Here is a 23,975-nt window from a genome sequence, read left to right as displayed (position 1 = left end):
GACAATGCCACCAGCCATACTGCTCGTTCTGTGCGTGATTTCCTGCAATACAGGAATGTCAGTGTTCTGCCATGGTCAGCGAAGAGCTCGGATCTCAATCCCATTGAGCACGTCTGGGACCTGTTGGATCGGAGGGTGAGGGCTAGGGCCATTCCCCCCAGAAATGTTCGGGATCTTGCAGGTGCCTTGGTGGAAGAGTGGGGTAACATCTCACAGCAAGAACTGGCAAATCTGGTGCAGTCCATGAGGAGGAGATGCACTGCAGTACTTAATGCAGCTGGTGACCACACCAGATACTGACTGTTACTTTGATTTGGACCCCCTTTTGTTCAGGAACACATTATTCAATTTCTAGTAGTGAATACAAATATTCACACATTAAGAGTGCTGAAAATAAATGCAGTCGACAGTGAGAGGACGTTTCTTTTTTTAACCAAATTTACATATACCTGTATAGGAAATATTGTTGAAACAATTGATTTGAAAATGAATGATCATGGAAAACAAAACCTATATGCAAAAATGCTAAGTTATTATATTTCATTAATCACAAAAATGTTCTTCAGTGTGGGAAAATGCTAAATTTCCCAGAATGCATTAGTTTAACCCTCACTTTGACCCTGAGGCCTTCAAAAAGAAGCCAAACAAATGCAACGCTTGGTGCAAATATAATAGGCTATTCTAAGCACTATGGTTAAAAGAGTACAGTATATGAACATTGTTTCCTGAGAAAAGTGATGTATTCTTTCATATCTGAAAGTGTGACCTGTCAGATCCAATGAAACTCTCATGTTCTATTGCTGGCTTCATATGCTCGTGGGAAATGGAAAACTGGAAAGTGGGAAGTCATAAATCCAACATGATTGTGTTCAAGTGCTTTTGAAGTCAGAAACTATTCTTCATCCAATAAGATTTTAGCTAGCTCAATAAAGTTAGCTAATTTGCCTATATTGTCAAACTAGCTACATTCTCCATTTTGATAAGGTTGTAGTTGTCCAAAACGGATTTGTTGTCATCTTTTGTTTGAAAAGGTACAAGGTCAAGGGTGAAACGTCACAACTTTGCAACTCGTTCAAGTGAAACATCCCAGTCGTAACTAGGAATGTCAGATAATTACAATAGCATGTGAATGCATGCAGCTTAAGACTGAGTGGAATTTCTTTGATTTGTACTGAATAGAATTCTACTTCCTGTCAGTCAAACTCAAATTCTACATCCTGTGGGGTGTGGCCAATTCAATTTGAATTTAAACTCATGAGCTGATTCACAGTGCATAACCTTTTCTATGCCATTTCAAAGTCTTGTGGTAAGATAGGTTGATCTGACAGCTTGTTAAAAAGTATAATCCTCTCGACTGTTTACACACACATCTCCGTCCTGCCAGAGAACAGGTTTGAAAGAGAGAAATTCGTTAAGACAATTGCAAAATCTTGGGTATGCTCCTGAGAATAACTTCTCTCTATCCATTGGTGAAATGAAAAGCAAAGGTTCACCTTCCAACAGGGCAAAGACCCTAAGCACACAGCCAATACAACACAGGAGTGGCTTCGGGACAAGTCTCTGAATGTCCTTGAGTGGCCAAGCCAGAGCCCGGACTTGAACCCGATACAACATCTCTCTAGAGACTTGAAAATAGCTGTGCAGCATCCAACCATCCAAGAGCTTGAGAGGATCTGCAGAGAGGAATTCAATCTTGGTAAAATCAGACCTGAGACATTTGTTTCTCATGGTCTGAGAGCCTTTAGATGCCTTTTGGCAAACTCCAAGCGGGCTGTCATGTGCCTTTTACTGAGGAGTTTTCACATTGTCATTATGGGCTATTGTGTGTAGAATGATGAGTTAACATTTTTATTTAATACATTTTATAATAAGGCTGTAACGTAACAAAATGTGGAAAAGGTAAAAGAGTCTGAATACTTTCCGAATGCACTGTATATCTTCATAATAGTGTTAGCACAATGACATGCTAGCTGTTCTCATAGACTTTCATCAACTGCTATCCATTTAAAAGCACATCCCAGCGTTGTACGAGATCTTCAGTTTCTTGGCAATTGCTAGCATGGAATAGCCTTCATTTCTCAGAACAAGAATAGGCTGACGAGTTTAAAAAAAAAGTAATTTGTTACTGGCCATTTGGAGACTGTAATCTTTCCCACAAATGCTGATGCTCCAGATACTCAACTAGTCTAAAGAAGGCCAGTTGTATTGCTTATTTAATCACCACAACAGTTTTCAGCTGTGCTAACATAATTGCAAATTGGTTTTCTAATGATCAATTAGCCTTTTAAATGATAAACTTGGATTAGCTAACACAACGTGTCAATTGGAACACAGGAGGTGATGGTTGCTGATAACGGGCCTCTGTACGTCTATGTAGATATTCAATAAAAAATCTGCTATTTCCAGCTACAATAGTCATTTACAACATTAACAATGTCTACACTGTATTTCTTATCAATTGCATGTTATTTTAATGGGCCAAAAAGTTGATTTTCTTTAAAAACAAGGACATTTCTAAGTGACCCCAAACCTTTGAACAGTAGTGCATGGGAAACCTCACAGGAGAGGCATTTGAACGTAAACATTCTGGAACATATGAATTTTCATGTGCCTTAATAACAAACTTGTATGCCATCTGTAAAATTTAATAGAGTTGTTAAATGATGAACCTAGTTGGTTTAGCCACAGAAAAAGCCAGGAACCTTCCCGCTACCGCTAGCCATGATTGGCTGAGATAATGGATGGGACATGCCGATAATGGACATGCCGAGAGATGAGTTCGGATTGGTCTATCATGTATTACGCTTCTGTCTATAACATAAAGTATGTTTCGGTAATTCTTTGTATCGCAGTTTTTTTTAAAAAGATATCACGAAGACGACCGAGTTTTGAAATCAGTGGAATGCCCGGTGGAAGCAGAGAATGATAGCTAAGGAGATGAAGAAAATTGAGGCGTTTGATTGCAAATGTGGAGGGAGTCGAAAAGAGAACACAGAAGGCTGTTGTATAAAACACCTGTCTTCGGAATACGTCTTCAAACTAAGGGCAACCATGGCAGAGAGGGAGAAGCGTTCATCCATGTATACGAGCAAGAGAGTCTAGCTAGCTACATTTTCACTTATTATACGTTTCTAATTCTGTCAGAAAGTTGTTTTCATTAAAAGTTAAAGGCTAGTTCGCTAGCTAATGTTACAAATATGATCTTTGTATTAATACTATTGTTTTCATTGATAGTTATAGCCTAATGTTAGCTAGTTAGCTAACATTAAACCTAGTTGGTGGTTAGCTTTAGCTACCTGTAGATTTATGCAGGGTAGTGCCATTAGGAGTTTGGATTTATAGTTCATTGTGTAGCTAGCTAGCTTCATGTCTAAACAAAAGACTACACTATGCAAGTAACCATTTCACTCTACTGTTTACACCTTCTGTATCCTGTTCATGTGACAAACTTGGATTTTATTTGATATAGCGTGTGTTTACTAGAGATGGTAATGTGAAGAACAACATGACCTGCACCAAAGTCAAATTAGGATGTACCATTAGGCCAACGAGACAGTTTCCCCTGTTCTAAAATTCTCTGGTAGAATGCCCTGCTTTTATTTTGTCACACTCACAACCGTAAGATATTTTCTGTAATTAGCTCGCCATTAACTCGATCTTGTTGTGAGTTTATTTTCCTGTAATAATGAATACAAATTAGCTTAAGTTAAGACATTGTCAGCTATATGATTTGGTCATTATTTGAACTGGCTAGCCAGCTAACTTAACTTGAACTAGTTAGCTAACAAGCTAGAAACAAACCAAAACATTATTTAGAAAGTTGCTTTTAGTTGCCTGGTTCGCTAGATTGACATATACTAAATATATTTTTTAACAGATTCGTTTATTCTTTTTTTAAATACACCAGTTATGCTATTGTGGACCACCAGGCTGCTGATGTCATGGAGCCTGTCGTTTTTGTGTTTATAGCTACCTTTTCATTACGAGAAGTTTGATGGTGAACGACTATAGAATGTTCCTGATGTCACTGCGACAACTGTAAACAGTCGTGTCAATAGACGTAGTATAAACCAGCCTTTAGTCTTGACATTTTTGGTTGTTTAGTACATCATTGTTTGTTTAGTACATTCACTAACATACTCACTGTTTAGCACGTGGCCTCACATTTGAATCCTGGGTTAATAGGGTGTGAACGATGCTAAATGGGTGTAGCCAAATAAGAGCTCTCCAGTCTGAAGTGGATGTTGATTAAGGCAGCCCCCCGCACCTCTCTGATTCAGAGGGGTTGGGTTAAATGCGGAAGACACATTTCAGTTGAAGGCATTCAGTTGTACAACGGACTAGGCATCCCCCTTTCCCATTCCCTTTCCAGTAAGGGCCATTTTCTAAAAAGTGGAGTTACAAGTGTATCAACTTTCAAAGCAGAATTACTTTCATATTGTTCCTCAACTGTAGTGTATGATATACCATTTTCTAGCTCTGAGTCTCTACTTTTATCCAATGTAAGAAAAACACGATTTCTAATTTTACTACATAAGACCAAATCGAGACGGTGAGTCACATATATATATATATAAAAAAAGACATCATCGTTTTTACAGTGGTGGCAACAATAGGGGAAACAATGATGCTCTACTGTACTGCAGTTGCCAATACAATTTCAATTGCGCAAAAAGCATGTCTAAATCCAGAAGATTTAAATAGAGCCTGGATGATGACAGGGGTGCTCTTGAATTATGACAAATTAGCTCAGAAAAGACATATAAAGCTCAGACTAATAACAAGCTAAAAGGGTTCACATAAGGCCAGTCATATTTTTTTAGAAAGCTCCCCTTTCAAGTTTTAAACATATTTATTTGATCATTAATGATGTGTTCTTCTCAATAAACAATCTCCTCAGGTTCATTACAGGAGCAGATTTATGGCTGATTCATAGAAAGACAGGGTGGTTAGAGGACAGAGAGCTGGAACAGCCGTACTGCTGCCTGGCCACCAACAAGACCTCATATGCTATAGGCAGTGAATCTCGTGAATAAATGGGAGAACTTCTAATAGGAAAACTGGAGGAGACACATTAGATCACTGTAATCATTTTTAAATCATTTTTAAATCTCTGGCCAAACATATGTAGAAAATGTATCTAGATTTATAAAATATGAAAGATAATATTAAGGGTGAAGAAAAAGGTAAGACATTCCACGCTAAAAATTCATTTCGTATTTCTCTTTAAAATGATATCATTGCTCCTCGATATTACAATAGTGCACCTTAAAGCATTGTGTCTTTGTGTACGCACTTCCAGGGCTTTCCTACCATAAAACAATGGCATGAGTTCTGTCTTCATGGACTCTTTTGCAGGTGAACTCTTGATCGAAGCATTGGAATAGATGGAGCAAACCTGGCAATCCAAGCAACTTGGGAAGTGAAGCATGGGAACAGGGGACGAAACCACCCGTTGCTCAGGTTACCTTCAGCTCACACCCGGGCCCCGTTTCCATTCCAGCCCATCAAAACATAACTCAGCACGTTCCAACACAGGCACCCTGAGCTAAAAAACAAAGTCATCATATTTCAAGGGTAAAGCCTTCGAAGAACAACAATGTTCTCTGCCAATGACTATAAATAGATTGATACAGGGGCGGGTGGGTCACGTGCTTTGGGTTTCTATACTGACTGTGGACATTGATTCCTCATTAGTGTTGATAGATACTGTGTGTCGATGCTGGTGAGCTTTAATACTGGGCTTCCCAGTAGCAATCCTCAAGGACCCCTCATATTACACACTGATGAGAAAGTGTGAATTGAGACATGATAGCGCTTTCGAATTATAAAATGGTTGAATAGAAAGGAATCAACCACAGGTGTTTTTTATTGGAGAGTTTAGGCTACTTCATTTAAGTCATTTAGCAGATGCTCTTATCCCTCGCGATTAGTAAGTGCAGTGCATACATTTGTAGATTTGTTCATACTGGTCCCTTGTGGGAATTGTACCCACAACCCTAGCATTGCAAGTGCCATGCTCTACCAACTGAGTCATACGGGACAAGAGTCTATACTTCAAGTATAAATAGCATGGTGGCTGGTGCAGTTCTAATGCTGTTAGCTATAACCCCAGGTGGGACTGTGAGGTTGTGCACTTGAGGCAGGTACTTAGCCTTAGGGGCCTCTGGGAACATTTCAGTGACAATGCAAAATCTAAATAGTACACCCACCACAAAAGTCACCCTGGATGAGGGTGGTCTCATGAGGTATGCTGGCTCAGCTGCTTTCAATCTGAATGTGAAGAGAAAGGATTCGGGTGCAAGGGAAAAGCGTATCGAGATCACATGTCTTCGCAAGATGAAGTGATTCTTGATGTTGTTCTACCTGAGCGGATCTTAAAACACAGCATCCGTCTGAGGTCACACTTTCCTTCCCCTTTCCATTGCTGCCTGCAGCCAAATCCCATCCAGATGTGTTTAGAATCCTAAACCTTCCCTGGGTTACCCAAGGTCCCCGCTCTGTCACTCAACTGATCCGCCGCATCACACCCAGCCTAGCTCCACATTCAGGGAATAGCGCCTCCACTCAGATGAGATTGGAACACTGACATTACAGCCAAATAAAAAAAATGTATGCTGTAGTGAAATAAAGGAAATCTGTTATGTGACGCAGTATACAAAACCCAAACGAATAAAGAAGATGTAGTCAGAACATTTAAGACAGCACAGCACTTTGTACAGACAGAGAGAACCAGGGACGTCTGTAGCGTCTACGAAATCGCCTGTAAAAAAAAAAAAACATGTTCACCGTCCAACATTTGTCAAAAAACAAACGGAATGTTTTTATTTTAGGTGATGACTTTCAATGAAAAACATGTGCGGTGGTGAAACACACACACACACACACACACACACAGACACACACACACACACACACACAGACACACACACACACACACACACACACACAGACACACACATGCGTACACGTGCAGGCCAAACCAGGCAAGCATGCACATACACATTGACACACGTGCAAACACAAGTACACATGTGCACTCATAGCTACACACAGAAGTAATGCAAGGTTTCAGCCACCTCTGGTATTAGGCATGACTATGTGTTTATAGGGTAACAGGGTATTAAGGGTGACCAGGATATACAGCAGCACTTCTTTGACCCATTCAAAATCACTCACTGCTGCATGGCTATTACAGGATAACATGACCAAATCCTCAGAAATAGTTCACCTACTCTTGCCATGAATGAGCTAACTCAAGTCATTGTCTTGTATCAGATACAGTTGAAGTCGGAAGTTTACATATACTTTAGCCAAATACGTTCAAACTCAGTTTTTCACAATTCTTGACATTTAATCCGAGTAAAAATTCCCTGTTTTAGGTCAGTTAGGATCATCACATTATTTTAAAGAATGTGAAATGTCAGAATAATAGTAGAGAGAATGATTTATTTACTTTATTTACTTTCATCACATTCCCAGTGGGTCAGAAGTTTACATACACTCAATTAGTATTCGGTAGCATTGCCTTGAATTTGGATAACTTGGGTCACACGTTTCAGGTAGCCTTCCACAAGCTTCCCACAATAAGTCGGGTGAATTTTGGCTTATTCCTCCTTACAGAGCTGGTGTAACTGAGTCAGGTTTGTAGGCCTCCTTGCTCGCACATGCTTTTTCAGTTCTGGCAACACATTTTATATGGGATTGAGGTCAGGGCTTTGTGATGGCCACTCCTATTCTTTGACTTTGTAAGCATGCTTGGGGTCATTGTCCATTTGGAAGACCCATTTGTGACCAAGCTTTAACTTCCTGACGAATGTCTTGAGATGTTGCTTCAATATATCCACATAATTTTCCCTCCTCATGAAGCCATCTATTTTGTGAAGTGCACCAGTCCTTCTTGCAGCAAAGCACCCCCACAACATGATGCTGCCACCCCCGTGCTTCACAGTTGGGATGGTATTCTTTGGCTTGCAAGCCTCCCCCTTTTTCCTCCAAACATAACATTATGTCTGGCTTTTTTATGGCGGGTGTGGAGCAGTGGCTTCTTCCTTGCTGAGCGGCCTTTCAGGCTATGTTACTCTGGCTATAGATACTTTGTACCTGTTTCCTCCAGCATTTTCACAAGGTCCTTTGCTGTTGTTCTGGGATTGATTTGCACTTTTCGCACCAAAGTACGTTCATCTCTAGGAAACAGAACTCGTCTCCTTCCTGAGCGGTATGACGGCTGTGTGGTACCATGGTGATTTTTTATTTATTTATTTTACCCCTTTTTCTCCCCAATTTCGTGGTATCCAATTGTTTAGTAGCTACTTTCTTGTCTCATCGCTACAACTCCCATACGGGCTCGGGAGAGACGAAGGTTGAAAGTCATGCGTCCTCCGATACACAACCCAACCAAGCCGCACTGCTTCTTAACACAGCGTACATCCAACCCGGAAGCCAGCCGCACCAATGTGTCGGAGGAAACACCGTGCACCTGTACAGATAAATGTGGTACCTTCAGGCATTTGGAAATTGCTCCCAAGGATGAAGCAGACTTGTGGAGGTCTTGGCTGATTTCTTTAGAATTTCCCATGATGTCAAGCAAAGAGGCACTGAGTTTGAAGGTAGGCCTTGAAATGCACCTCCAATTGACTCAAATGATGTCAATTAGCCTATCAGAAGCTTCTAAAAACATGGAATTTTCCAAGCTGTTTAAAGGCACAGTCAACTTAGTGTATGTAAACTTCTGACCCACTGGAATTGTGATAGAGTGAATTATAAGTTAAATAATCTGTCTATAAACAATTGTTAAAAATTACTTGTGTCATGCGCAAAGTAGATGTCCTAACCAACTTGCCAAAACTATAGTTTGTTAACAAGAAATTTGTGGAGTGGTTGAAAAATGAGTTTTAATGACTCCAACCTAAGTGTATGTAAACTTCCGACTTCAACTGTAGGAGTGACGCCACCTGATGTCAGACAATGCACTCAAGTTAGATGGCTTGGATCACCTCAGCAGTCTACAGAGCAATGGTATGCAGAGATATGAAATGATAACCAATTCAGAGATAGTCTATGGAAGGACCACTGCTATATGGAAAGTCAAAGGTGAATCCCTCTGCCGTAAACAGGACCTCTTCCTCAGATCTGATTGAATACTGAGAAATGTTGTCATTGTTTTTGTGAGTGATTATGAAATTATGTTTACAAATGTTTCAGTCTGCCTGAAAATAGATTACATTCATTTGAGGTGATGGAAAAGAATAATTGATTAGTTAGTGAAATCCATTTAAAAGGGAAGGCTTCCCACAAAATGAGAAACACAATCTAATTGTAAAAATCCTTGGACAATGGCTCCTCAAGATAGTTATGTCGCAAAATGTAACACTTCAAATAAAATTTGCCTGTTTCCTTTCATTTATTTTTTATTAGGAACAAACTTTTAGGCCTAAATTCAATAAGCATTAACCTGCGATAGCAGACACCCTTATAGCAGATGCTTGGTGGTGTCGGAGGTGGAACTGCTTTGAAGCTGTCAAATTGGTGAGCATCTGTTCTTGCGATCATTGTCACGAAGCCCACCCCTCTTGTGTTGGAAGTTCTGAATGAGGAAGTGCAGGCTATATAGAAATAATTATGCTCAAATTGAAAAATCATTCAACTAAATAATGAGGGTTTCTATCATCCTAATGGAGGCGCAGATTCAATCTCATATTCCACTGTTCCAACTTGTAAACAAGGCTGCATGGGATTTCTGTTATTGTGACCCCGTGCAGCCAATGGCAATGTCCGCTTTAGGTATAATCATTTGACAGTTCAAACGCAGTTCCACTTCTGACACTGCCAAAATAACCGATATGCAGATGTCGGCTAAAGCTGATCTGATTGAATAGTGCCCTTAATGTTTATTTTTACTCAATGTCCTTATCATTCTCTTGAGCTACAAGGTCCATCTAGAGTCTGCTCTAGGTCAACCATGCTCTCCTCCACTGGAGGACTTAAGTTTACTGTAGGCTAATATCCCATCAGCACTCAGCCCTGCCACATAGGAGTTGGCTGCGACCGAAACGCCTCTGATGGATTTGTGAGACTACATCTGAGCTTTAAATCCGATCCACACATTCCAGCTGACGTCACCAAAGTCCATCGTGAGGGTGTTCTCCTGTATCTCCACCAGTTCCCCCTTTAGAAGTTCATACAATTTTGTTTGTACTGTACGTGTGTGTATTGGTGTTCTTTACGTTTCTATACATTGTGAGAGGATGTGTGCATTTGTGTTATGAGAATTTGTGTAGAACTACTCAGACAAAGAAACTACAAATTTGAAGTGACTGAGAAGCAAGTCTAGCCTCCCAATATCTCCAGGCTGAGCTCCGTTGTTGGAACTGAAGTGACATGTGAATCCCTTTTAGAACTTTATTACTGTACATTTCCCATCCAGTGAGAATGCTTTGTCACAATTTTGGTAAGTCGAATGGCTGTACACGATAGGGAGAAAATAAAAAAAAGTTGCACAGTTGGTTCAATCGAGTTTAGTCGCATTTGCTTTGACAAACAAGGGCGTTGAACTATCCTCCAGTAAGATTTGCTTAGTAGAGGCATCCCAGAGACTGCACGCGTTTGCATATTTACATGTGGAGTCATGACAGGTTATGTACACAGTGAACTAAATAATAGATTTATAGAAATCGGGAAACACCAACAAAAAAACGGAATAAACAAATGTGGAATAAGATGATTTCTCTGGATAGCATCCATAATGTTCATCAGGCTGGACCAGGAGAACTTGGAGGACATGGAGAGGGATACATTTGTTTTCTCTCTGCACAATAAAAGCAAAGTTTACTGCCATTTCAACATCTCCTAAAAGGGATACAAATGGAATGTCTAGGAGACAAGTCTTTCATAACTGTTTCACATTTCAAAATGAAGGACAATAATCTGACAGAGTAGCTTATCTGCATTCAGCACTCTAAAGTCACAAATGACGATGACCTCATGAAGGAATTTTTATCATGTCTCCTGACAGTCAGGAAAATCATAGTCTGTAAAGGTGTATCTGAAGTTCCTTTTACCTCGGGGGTGAGAGTCTGCTGTTTGATTGACAGGGGGCCTCTTAATGGCAGAGGAGCGATAAACAATGTGATGTCGTCCGTCTCCTCTCTCCTCCTCCTCTACCATCAGGCCCCCTCCACGCACCAGGGGCTCGATGAAGAACTCCTCCTTCCCCGTACGGATCATTCCTGCCTGAGGGAGAGAGAGATGAGAAGGGGGGGTTTGAATTCTACAATCACAATCTTCTAACATGAAAAACTAACTTTTAAAGGTGACCTATGGAGAAAAATCACCATTTCCTGGTTGCAAAAATTCTAATAGTTCGCTTAATTTCAGTTGATGTGATAAAACAAGTAAACATAGTGTAGAGAATCATTGTACCATCTAAACCGCTGTGAAATATATTTTCCATAATCTAAAATATTGTATTATCAGCTGTTTGAAGCTGGTGTACCAATCCAAAAGTAAAATACGCAAAAAAACTAAGCTTAAGAATGGGAAGCATAGAAATAGCACACATAGAACATATCTACCACTTTATAGACGTGCTTTCAATGAGAATGACAGATCTATAACTCACATTTCTATGAGAATTTGGTTGGGTCGCCCAAAAAGTTACCTATTGCAGCTTTAAATAACACTTTGAGAATAACTTTGAGAATGGGAAATACACAATAATCAATATCTCAACCACTTTGAAGATCAGCCAGAAGAGAGGACAGCATTGACCACTTTAAAGTAGAACTGACATGAGACTGAAAGGAAAATTAGTTGATCAATATGGGGCCATTAACAGCAACAAAAAAACACAAAAATAGTACTAATGTTTCCAGAAATGCAGACAGCCTAAATGTGGCGTGACAACCCAAGCCAAGTGCCCCCCCCAAGCCAAGTCTTCGTGAACGTGAAGACAAGGGGTGTGAACGTGAACTGCTCCTCTCTCTCCCCCCTGACCGCAGAGTTAGAGCGTGGCCGCTGATGCGGCCGTTTAGCCACAGCCTCCTGGGAAATTTTACATAAGGAGCTGTCACATCCTCCCGAGGTTTAATTACCAAAGAAAGGTCTGGACGCAGCATAAATCGACACCAGCGGATACACCTCGATTGCCAACTCTCTGAGCCACTGTGAAGTCAAACGTAATCTGCCTTAGGATGCTGCAGGGCTAAACACACAACATCCTCACCTCAGAAAGGCAGTTGCTCACCTTATCTCAGGAAATCTAGAACTCTAACAGCTAATTAAAGTCATGCTAGGGATTAAAGGTAATAGCAAAGATTCTACCCTGGGCCGGAGGAAAGAAGCACACACCTCAATGTTCAGAAGACAGAAGTCTTAAAAGCAATAATTCCCATTCTTCCACGTGTCTCAGGGATGGCTATCTGTTATTGCAGCCACTTGTAAAACGAATAAACTAAGTCTAGTTATTTTTTATTAAACAATGATGCAAGACTGGGTTTTTGCAGACTAAATATTTCTGGCTTCACTGTGAAAGACATCCAAACTCCCAAATCTGAAATCAAACTCTGTCTTCAACAACAAAGCACATGGCCATTTGGGCTAGAAAATCTCAAACTAACATTTGAAGGATCAACTTCACCTAACAATCACAATGATATCACTCTGTCACCAGCTTTACAGTCTGAAAAAAGTTATATGGTGTCAAGACATTTGGATCAGTGGTCCACAACTCTGTTATTTTCACCACCTGAGTCCAGGGCACAATAGACATGTAGCTGTAAATTGGCATACAAATTGTAAACCTCGACAGGAGCAATGATTGATAAGTCAGCATAAACTATGCTGAAGTGCAGCAGCTTATTGAAGATGTGATGGGATCCAGCTCCAATGTAATTGTGAGACTCTGGCTTTTCTGAGCCTGAGAGACTCCAGAGCATGCCTGGCCTGCCAAGACTGAAATGGGAGAGCAGAGCCTGAGAGAGCCTGAGAAGCCCTGTCAAGTCTGGGTTTCCTGCTCAGGCCTGCTGCCTCGTTAAAGTAAAAATCCACCCAAAACCACTAATTCCTATAACTGACCGTGTTATAGCTGCAATATACATTATAACTTTTTGGGCGACCTGATAAAATTCACAAATAAATATGAGTTATAAATCTGTCATTCTCATTGAAATCAAGTCTAAGAAGTGGTAGATTTGTTCTGTGTGCACTATTTCAATGCATCCCATTTTAAAGTTGAATTTTTGCATCTTTTACTTTCGGTTTTGTACACCAGCTTCAAAAACAACTGAAAATAAAATATTTTTGGTTATGGAAAATATATTTCACAGAGGTTTAGATGGTACAATGATTCTCTACACTATATTTGCTTGTTTTGTCACATAAACTGAAATTAGACGACCTATCAGAATTTTTGCAATCTGGAAATATTAATACCAAAGTCAATATCAGCATGTGAAGTAGCTAGTTAGCTGTAAAATCGACTAAACAAACTACACTATCAATTTAAGAAGTCTACAATCTCACCATGTTGAACCTGTAGATCGATGTGCCTCGCAGAGTGGAGTCTGACATTCGCAACGGCCATGCAACAGCACCATGCAATGCACTCTGGACTGAAGACGCAGACAAATAGGGAAAATTTGGTGGACCCTTTGCTAAATTACACATTTCAGGATGAAACAGTCAGAGGTCACCAAGAGCAACATAGCTTCAGTGTGTAAATCAGCTAGAAAGATGTGTCAGCATCGAGTAATTGTCTCTGGCCCCCTCCCAGTTAGGGGGAGTGATGAGCTCTACAGCACTCACAACTCAATCGCTGGTTGAAAACTGTTTTCTGCCCCTCCCAAAAGATAGAATTTGTAGATAATTGGCCCTCTTTCTGGGACTCACCCACAAACAGGACCAAACCTGGCCTGCTGTGGAGTGACAGACTCCATCCTAGCTGGAGGGGTGCTTTCATCTTATCTACAAACATAGACAGGGCTCTAACTCCCCTAGCTCCACAATGAGATAGGGTGCAGGCCAGGCAGCATGCTGTTAGCCAACCAGCTTAGTGGTCTGCCACTAACGCAGTCAGTGTAGTCAGCTCAGCTATCCCCATTGAGACCATGTCTGTGCATCGATCTAGGTTGGGCAAAACTAAACATGGCAGTGTTCACCTTAGCAATCTCACTGGAATAAAGACCTCCTCCATTCCTGTCATTATTGAAAGAGATTGTGATATCTCACATCTCAAAATAGGGCTACTTAATGTTAGATCCCTCACTTCCAAGGCAGTTACAGTCAATTAACTAATCACTGATCATAATCTTGATGTGATTGGCCTGACTGAAACTTCCGCAAAGGCGGAAGTGTTGCAAACATTTACGATAGCAAATTTCAATTTCCCCCCAAAAGATGACTGCATTTTCATATTTTGAGCCTAGATAGTAATGAAATCTCTGCAGCCTACTCAATCACTTTTTATAGCTACTGTTACATGGAAGGGTCCACAGACCCACTCCAAAAGACTTTCGGAATCATCATCGACTCAGTGGGATTTGTCCAACATGTCTCCGGACCTACTGACTGTCACAGTCATACTCTGGACCTAGTTTTGTCCTGTGGAATAAATATTATGGATCTTAATGTTTTTTCACATAATCCTGGACTATCGGACCACCAATTTATTACGTTTGCAATCACAACAAATAATCTGCTTAGACCCCAACCAAGGATCATAAAAATCTGTGCTATAAATTCCCGGACAACTCAAAGATTCCTAGATGCCCTTCCAGACTCCCTCCACCTACCCAAGGACGTCGGAGTACAACATTTGGTTAACCACCTAACTGAGGAACTAGATTTAACCTTGCGTAATACCCTAGATGCAGTCTGACCCCTAAAAACAAAAAAACATTTGTCATAAGAAATTAGCTTCCTGGTATACAGAAAATACCTGAGACCTGAAGCAATCTTCCAGAAAATTGGAACGGAAATGGCGCTCCACCAAACTGTAAGAGCACTTACTGCAGCTCAATCCTCCTATTTTTCCAGAACAATCCAAAATGTATTTTTGATATTGTCGCAAAGCTAACTAAAAAGCATTCCCCAAGAGAGGATGGCTTTCACTTCGGTAGTGATAAATTCATGAACTTCTTTGACGAAAAGATCATGATCATTAGAAAGCAAATTACAGACTCCCCTTTTAAATCTGCATATTTTTCCAAAGCTCAGCTGTCCTGAGTCTGCACAACACTGCCAGGACCTAGTATCAAGGGAGACATTCAAGTTTTTTAACCCTATATCTCTTGACACATTCATGAAAAGAGTAATGGCCTCTAAACCTTCAAGCTGCATACTGGACCCTATTCCAACTAAACTACTGAAAGAGCTGCTTCCTGTGCTTGGCCCTCCTATGTTGAACATAATAAATGGCTCCCTATCCACCGGATGTGTACCAAACTTACTAAAAGTGGCAGCAATAAAGCCTCTCTTGAGAAAGCCAAACCTTGACCCAGAGAATATAAAAACTATCGGCCTATATCGAATCGAGATTGGTCGCCCGGGAGACCCGTGGTTCAAAAGGCTCTAATAAGGAAGCCACGGCAACAGCAGCAGTCAGAGGTTAACTCCTGTCTCTGAGGCAGTCCCTCTGCACATACCATAACTGCAGTGTTCACGGATCACTGTTCAGTGTGTATGTGTGTGTGTGTTTGACTCTGAGTGCCTGCATGCGTATTTTCAGGGACAGCAATATACCAGGCCATAGAACAGGCCTAAAACAACAAAACATTTCCAATAAGACAACAAACTTATCTTGGGTACAGGGGACTTCACTTTTTGATTCAGTCAAAAATAAATAAACAATTCCAAGTGAAGATGAGAGCTAATTCCATTTAACTGAGAAGGGCAGGTTTGAACTATTTTCAAACCAGAGACAAAAGCTGAGAAGTCAGGAGAGAAGAGGTAGGGAGAGCGGGGGCAGGAAAATGAATTAATACCGAGGTAGTCATGTCTGTAGGGAGAAGGGAGAGGAGAACATAGCCTGCCTGACATGTTCCAAATAAGAGGCAGGCAGAGCAGAGCTCTCACTCAGGCTGACTTTGCCTGCTGCCTTGCCATTCAGAACCAGACAGCTGTCTGTCTGTCTGTCTGTCTGTCTGTCTGTCTGTCTGTCTGTCTGTCTGTCTGTTTGTCTGTCTGAACAGGGGTGGAAGCACCTGAGCACTACCTTAGCTCTCAAAATGGACAGCTTTGTGTGCAATTACAGATACTGTATACTGCAGCTAAGCACATCTCTAAGAGGTAATGGAAGGTTTTATAGGGTTGACAATAGTACTATTATCCAGTTGATATGAATGGACGAGCCCTTGTAATAACTACAGCCCTGTAGCCATTTGCACTCACATCCCTGTCATCCCGTATATGTCTTGAAAATGGCAGATTTGGTCACTGATAAGTGCCTCAATTGGAATGCAGTGGCTGTATAGTAACATACTGTATATGACTCCAGAGGTCATATAAAGTGCTTTCGAAAAGTATTCAAACCCCTTGACTTTTTCCACATTTTGTTACGTTACAGCCTTATTCCAAAATGTATTAAATTGTTATTTTTTCCTCATCAATCTACATACAATACCCTATAATGACAAACCAAAAACAGTTTTTTAGAAATGTTTGCAAATGTATAAAACAAATTAAAAACTGAAATATTACATTTAAAAAAGTATTCAGTAGTTTTACTCAGTACTTTGTTGAAGCACCGGTGGCAGCGATTACAGCCTCAAGTCTTCTTAGGTATGATTCCTGTTGGAAGGTAAACCTTCACCACAGTCTGAGGTCCTGAATGCTCCGGAGCAGGTTTTCATTAAGGATCTCTCTGTACTTTGCTCCGTTCATATTTCCCTTGAACCTGACTAGTCTCCCAGTCTCTGCCACTGAAAAACAGCCCCACAGCATTCTGCCACCACCACTCTTCACCGTTGGAATAGTGCCTGGTTTCCTCAAGATGTGACGCTTGGCATTCAGGCTAAAGAGTTCAATCTTGGTTTCATCAGACCAAATAATCTTGTTTCTCATTGTCTGAGTGTCCTTTAGGTGGCTTTAGGCAAACTCCAAGCGGGAAGTCATGTGCCTCTTACTGAGGAGTGGCTTCCATCAGCCTGATTGGTTCTGCCATCTTCACAGAGGAACTCTGGAGCTCTGTCAGAGTGACCATCAGGTTTTTGGTCACCTCCCTGACCAAGGCCCCTCTCCCCCACAATTTCTCAGTTTGGCAGGGCGGCCAGCTCTAGGAAAAGTCTTGGTGGTTCAAAACATCTCCCATTTAAAATGGTGGACGCCTCTACGTTCTTGGGGACCTTAAATGCTGCAGTAATGTTTTGGTACACTTCCCCAGATCTGTGCCTCGACACAATCCTGTCTCAGAGCTCTGCGGTCAATTCCTTCGACCTCATGGCTTGGTTTTTGCTCTGACATGCACTGTCAACTGTGGGATCTTATATAGACAGGTGTGTGCCTTTCCAAATCATGTCCAATCAATTGAATTTACCACAGCTGGACTCCAATCAAGTTGTAGAAACATCTCAAGGATGACCAATGGAAACAGGATGCACCCGAGCTCAATTTTGAGTCTCATAGCAAAGGGTCTGAATACGTATATAAATAAGGTATTTCTGTTTTAATTTTGAATACATTTGCAAAAATAATAAAACACCTGTTTTCACTTATTATGGGGTATTGTGTGTAGATTGATAGGGGGATTTAAAAAATAATAATTTTAGAATAAGGCTGTAACGTAATTATCTGTAAGGTCCCTCAGTCGAGAAGTGAATTTCAAACACAGATTCAACCACAAAGACCTGGGAGGTTTTCCATTGCCTCGCAAAGAAGGGCATCTATTGGAAGATGGGTAAAAAAAAGAAGCTAACACTGAATTTCCCTTAGAGCATGGTAAAGTTATTAATTACACTTTGGATGATGTATCAGAGACAGAAAAACAGCTTCATTCTCAAGGCCATCAGACTGTTAAATAGTCATCACTAGCTGGCCTCCGCCAAGTACCCTGCCCTGAACTGTCACTAGCCGGCTACCACCTGGTTACTCAACCCTGCACCTTAGATGCTGCTGCCTATGTACATAGACATGGAACACTGGTCACTGGAACACTGGTCATTTTAATAACGTTTGCATACTGTTTTGCCCACTTCATATGCATATACTGTATTCTAGTCAAGTCATAGCCCATTCAACTACTGCTATACATATACTATTCTATCCTACGTATTCTTCAGATATACTACATATTCTATCCATATACTGTCCATAATGTCTATCCATAATGTCTATACATCCCATCAGATATAACAGTGGAGAACAGAGTCAAACACATGGACACCATGTCTGTGGTGTATTTGATATCATTCCACTTATTACGCTCCAGCCATTACCACAAACCTGTCCTCCGTATTTAAGGTGCCACCAACCTCCTGTGATATACAGTTGAAGTCGGAAGTTTACATACACTTAGGTTGGAGTCATTAAAACTCGTTTTTCAACCACTCCACAAATGTTTTGTTAACAAACTATAGTTTTGGCAAGTCGGTTAGGACATCTACTTTGTGCATGACACAAGTAATTTTTCCAACAATTGTTTACAGACAGATTATTTCATTTAGAATTCACTGTATCACAATTCCAGTGGGTCAGAAGTTTACTTACATTAAGTTGACTGTGCCTTTAAACAGCTTGGAAAACTCCAGAAAATAATGTCATGGCTTTAGAAATTTCTGATAGGCTAATTGACATAATTTGAGTCAATTGGAGGTGTAGCTGTGGATGTATTTCAAGGCCTACCTTCAAACGCAGTGCCTCTTTGCTTGACATCATGGTTAATTCAGAAGAAATCAGCCAAGACCTTAAAAAACTAATTGTAGACCTCCACAAGTCTGGTTCATCCTTGGGAGCAATTTCCAAATGCCTGAAGGTACCACGTTCATCTGCACAAACAATAGTATGCAAGTATAAACACCATGGGACCACACAGCCGTTATACCGCTCAGGAAGGAGATGCGTTCTGTCTCCTAGAGATGAAAGTACTTGGGTGTGAAAAGTGTAAATCAATCCCAGAACAACAGCAAAGGACCTTGCGAAGATGCTGGAGGAAACAGGTACAAAAGTATCTATATCCACAGTAAAACAAGTCCTATATCGACATAACCTGAAAGGCCACTCAGCAAGGAAGAAGTCACTGCTCCAAAACAGCCATTAAAAAAGGCAGACTACGGTTTGCAACTGCACATGGGGACAAAGGTCGCACCTTTTGGAGAAATGTACTCTGGTCTGATGAAACAAAAATATAACTGTTTGGCCATAATGACCATTGTTATGTTTGGAGGAAAAAGGAGGAGGCTTGCATGCCGAAGAACACCATCTCAACCGTGAAACACGGAGGTGGCAGCATCATGTTGTGACGGTTCTTTGCTGCAGGAGGGACTGGTGCACTTCACAAAATAGATGGCTTCATGAGGAGTGAAAATTATGTGGATATATTGAACAACATCTCAAGACATCAGTCAGGAAGTGAACGCTTGATTGCAAATGGGTCCTCCAAATGGAGAATGACCCCAAGCATACCTTTGAAGTTGTGGCAAAATGGTATTGGTATTGGAGTGGCCATCACAACGTCCTGACCTCAATCCTATAGAAAATTTGTGGCCAGAACTGAAAAAGTGTGCTCGAGCAAGGAGGCCTACAAACCTCACTAAGTTACACCAGGTCTGTAGGGAGGAATGGGCCAAAATTCACCCAACTTATTGTGGGAAGCTTGTGGGAGACTACCCAAAACGTTTGACCCAAGGTAAACATTTTAAAGGCAATGCTATCAAATACAAATTGAGTGCATGTAAACTTCTGACCCACAGGGAATGTGATGAAAGAAATAAATGCTGAAATATATTATTCTCTCTACTATTATTCTGACATTTCACATTCTTAAAATAAAGTGGTGATCCTAACTGACCTAAGACGGGGACTTCTGGGGGTCCCAGAAGCTTCTGGCATCTGGGGGCCCCAAACAGGGCCAAGCTATCTCTGCCTCATTGCAAAACATGTAGAATAATAGTTATAAAACTGGACATTTTCCTCAACCATTATAATGTGTTGAATTGCAGGAAATTAACGTTAAAACATTTTCTCTTTGACCCATGAAAAAATGTGTTGAATAATAAGAAAAGCTCAAATGCCGGGGGAACCGCAAAACTGCTGTACGCCACTGACGCATGCACACACATTAAACTGTCCTGAATCATCGGGTCAAATCTCACATGTATTGCCTCCACTCTGAACTCTCTTGACTAACATCCACTCCACACTGCGGTTTTCCATTTGGAGACCGCAACTCCTGCAGGGACTGGCCAAGCCAGGTGGCTGAGATCACAACGCACACTGTAACTACAGACGGGACCGGAGGGAACTATCAAGACCCAACTCCTCTTTTTCATTCCCGCCCGTCACTTTAACATTGCATTTGGATAGAGTCACACTCAACACTTTGTCTGTGTGTGCCCTGACACGCTTTCCTTTTGAAATGTTTTCCCTCAGAAACATCTACTGTACGTATCCAGGTCATGCTCCTTTACACCATGACATACATAGACAACTCTAAATGCTAAGGTGTCAGTCATGGATTTCTTCAAGACGCTCCATGTTTTTCATCTGCATAATTGGACCAAGTATCATGGCCCTGAAAGAAAGCTGACACAGAATCAAACAAAAACAAAACATGGCAAGACATCTCTAAGGAGGTCAGCTGTATTCACGTGTCTAGACCTGTTCTCCACAGCAGAGGCATTGTGTCTTCCGGTTCAAAGATCCTCTTTACGCTCAAGCTGGGCTTGTTATCTCAACTGTAAATCCTGACAAGAGCGCCAATATGTCACTTTGAAACGGTAATGTAGCACACAGCCTGCTGGACTGGGCACTCAGCCAGACGGATGAGAGATGGAGAGAGGGAAGGCGGACACTAGACAGACAGACAGTGCGAGACAACGTGATAGACAGACAGTGTGGTAGACAGACAGGCAGGCCACATGAGCGCTTAGTGGTGGAGGAAGAAGAATGCTTTCTTTCATCCTACAATTAAGACTGAGGTTTTCATCCACACTTATATAGAACGAGATCTAAACTCTGGTGAGAGGAAAGGAAATGTGCCTGTGCAGTGGGCTCCTCACTTCTATCATTCAATGCTGCTTCCTCCAGCTTGTAGCAATGGTAAGTGTGGCTTGTGGAATGTTAATGGAACCAACAAAGGCCACAGATACTCCATAGAGACCAGATCCAGGGGATTCTGGAATGGCCCTAGCTGACAAGTGTGTTCCTCCTTAACCCCTCTCCACTGCCCACTCAGCTCGACAAAAGAGAGTGTCTCCTATTGGCCCAACCCAGAGAGGGGGGCAACAAATGGCTGCATCCTCTGCCAAGTCCCCAACAACTGGATGTTGGAGGTTATACACAACTGGCATACGCTGAGTATACCAAACATTATGAACACCTTGAGTTGCACCACTACTTTTGTCCTCAGAACAGCCTCAATTAGAAAGTGTTCCACATGGTTGCTGGTCCATGTTGACTCCAATGCTTCCCACAGTTGTGTCAAGTTGGCTGGATGTCCTTTGGGTGGTGGACCATTCTTGATATACACATGAAAAACCCAGCAGCATTGCAGTTCTTGACACAAACCGGTGCATCTGGCACCTACTACCATACCCCGTTCAAAGGCACTTAAATGCCTTTGGGTAAGGATGATAAGGATGATTCCTTACCCATTCACCCTTTGAATGGCACACATACACAATCCATGTCTCACTTGTCTCAAGTATTAAAAATGATTCTTTAACCTGTCTCCTCCCCTTCATCTACACAGATTGAAGTGGATTTAACAAGTGACATTATTAAGAGATCATAGTTTCACATGTAGTTTCACATCTGGTCAGTCTATGTAATGGAGCGGGTGTTCTAAATGTTTTGTATACTCAGTTTATATAATGCAAATGAGGATTTTCAACCAAGAAACCATCAACACGCAAAATTGCAAAACAGATAGATATCACGTACGCACGCACGCACACGCATACACACACACACACACACACACACACACACACACACACACACACACACACACACACACACACACACACACACACACACACACACACACACACACACACTACACTGACCCCTTGGGACAAATTGCATAAGAGGATGGTTTCCATGACAACTGTCTGTAGCATAGGCCACAACAGATTTTCTCAGGCACCCCCCCCCCCCCCAATAATCATTTGGTGGATGTCACTTTCTCCAATTTCAGTTTCCTATAGATACTGCGGCAATGGCAACAGCTTGTGCCTCTGCTGGATGTCTGAAGCGGACACTTGTAGTGCACCTCCTACTCAGTTCTCACTTAGCAGGGGTAGCGGCCTGCTCTGCTCTGGCATGGTGCAGTCTGCTAATGATGATACTCATGCCTGGCCTGCAATGCCATGCCATGCAGAGTGATGTGTGGAGACCATAGAGCTGATGATGAGAAGACCTGGGGCCTTAAAACCAGACTCAGTAAGTCCCAAATTAAATGTCACTTTTTTTCTGGGTTATTATATCTTGAATTGTATAGACAAAAGATGAATTTGCCATTTCCATCACTTCAAAGGGATAGACATGAAGGTTTTATGAATTATTGTTTACAAGCTGCAGGTAAGATTTCTCCAGGAAAATATGACGCATAGGCCTATTGATCATTTCTCTTATGCACCTTCTATCTGTCCCTCTGATCCATCCAGGACTACTGATCCATCCAGGATTGCCCCCCATCCAGGATTGCCCCCCATCCGTGATTGCCCCCCATCTATCATCAGAGTTCGTATTGTTAGGTAACCTAAACTGGGACATGCTTAACACCCCGGCCGTCCTAGATGCCCTCAATCTCACACAAATTATCAAGGAACCTACCAGGTACAACCCTAAATCTGTAACCATGGCGACCCTCTTAGATATCATCCTGATCATCTTGCCCTCTAAATACACCTCTGCTGTCTTCAACCAGGATCTCAGCAATAACTGCCTCATTGGCTGCATGCATAATGGGTCCGGGGTCAAACGACCACCCCTCATAACTGTCAAACGCTCCCTAAAACACTTCAGCGAGCAGGCCTTTCTAATCGCACTGGCCCGGGTATCCTGGAAGGATATTGGCCTCATCCCGTCAATAGAGGATGCCTGGTTGCTCTTTAAAAGTGCTTTCCTCACCATCTTAAATAAGCATGCCCCATTCAAAAAAATGTAGAACTAAGAACAGACATAGCCCTTGGTTCACCCCATACTTGCCTGCCCTTGACCAGCACAAAAACATCCTGTGGTGTTCTGCAATAGCATCGAATAGTCCCCGCGATATGCAACTTTTCAGGGAAGTCAGGAACCAATATACTCAGTCAGTCAGGAAAGCTAAGGCTAGCTTTCTCAAACATAAATTTGCATCCTGTAGCACTAATTCCAAAATGTTTTGGGACACTGTAAAGTCTATGGAAAACAAGAGCACATCCTTCCAGCTTCCCACTGCACTGAGGCTAGGAAACACTGTCACCACCGATAAATCTATGATAATCAATCATTTCAAAAAGCATTTTTCTACGGCTGGCCATACTTTCCACCTGACTACCCCTACCCCGGCCAACAGCTCAGCACCTCTCACAGCAACTTGCCCAAGCCTCCCCATTTCTACTTCACCTAAATCCAGATAGCCGATGTTCTGAAAGAGCTAGAAAATCTGGATCCCTGCAAATCAGCTGAGCTAGACAATCTGGACCCTCTCTTTCTAAAATGATCTGCCAAAATTGTTGCAACCTCTATTACTAGCCTGTTAAACCTCTCTTTTGTATCATCTGAGGTCCCCAAATATTGGAAAGCTGCCGCGGTCATCCCCCTCTTTAATGGGGGAGACA

The 23,975-nt window shown here is 41.6% G+C and overlaps 1 protein-coding gene across 2 annotated transcripts in view; it reads right to left on the bottom strand.

Moving 5' to 3' along the window:
* Positions 1-23,975, bottom strand: part of LOC110533139 (A disintegrin and metalloproteinase with thrombospondin motifs 2) — a 59,691-nt gene that overhangs the window by 29,729 nt on the left and 5,987 nt on the right. For both annotated transcript variants that reach the window (XR_005034166.1, XM_021617226.2), the window contains exon 3: positions 11,061-11,232. Coding sequence is in view for 1 of the 2 variants with exons in the window: in XM_021617226.2 (XP_021472901.2) it covers positions 11,061-11,232 (172 nt within the window). In the remaining variant the exon portion in view is untranslated. The remainder of the gene's footprint in view (positions 1-11,060; positions 11,233-23,975) is intronic.

This window comes from Oncorhynchus mykiss, chromosome 10 (assembly GCF_013265735.2).
Source record: "Oncorhynchus mykiss isolate Arlee chromosome 10, USDA_OmykA_1.1, whole genome shotgun sequence".
NCBI lineage: Eukaryota > Metazoa > Chordata > Actinopteri > Salmoniformes > Salmonidae > Oncorhynchus > Oncorhynchus mykiss.
Note: the sequence above shows the minus strand (reverse complement) of the source record. Positions and strands in the feature narration are given on the sequence as shown.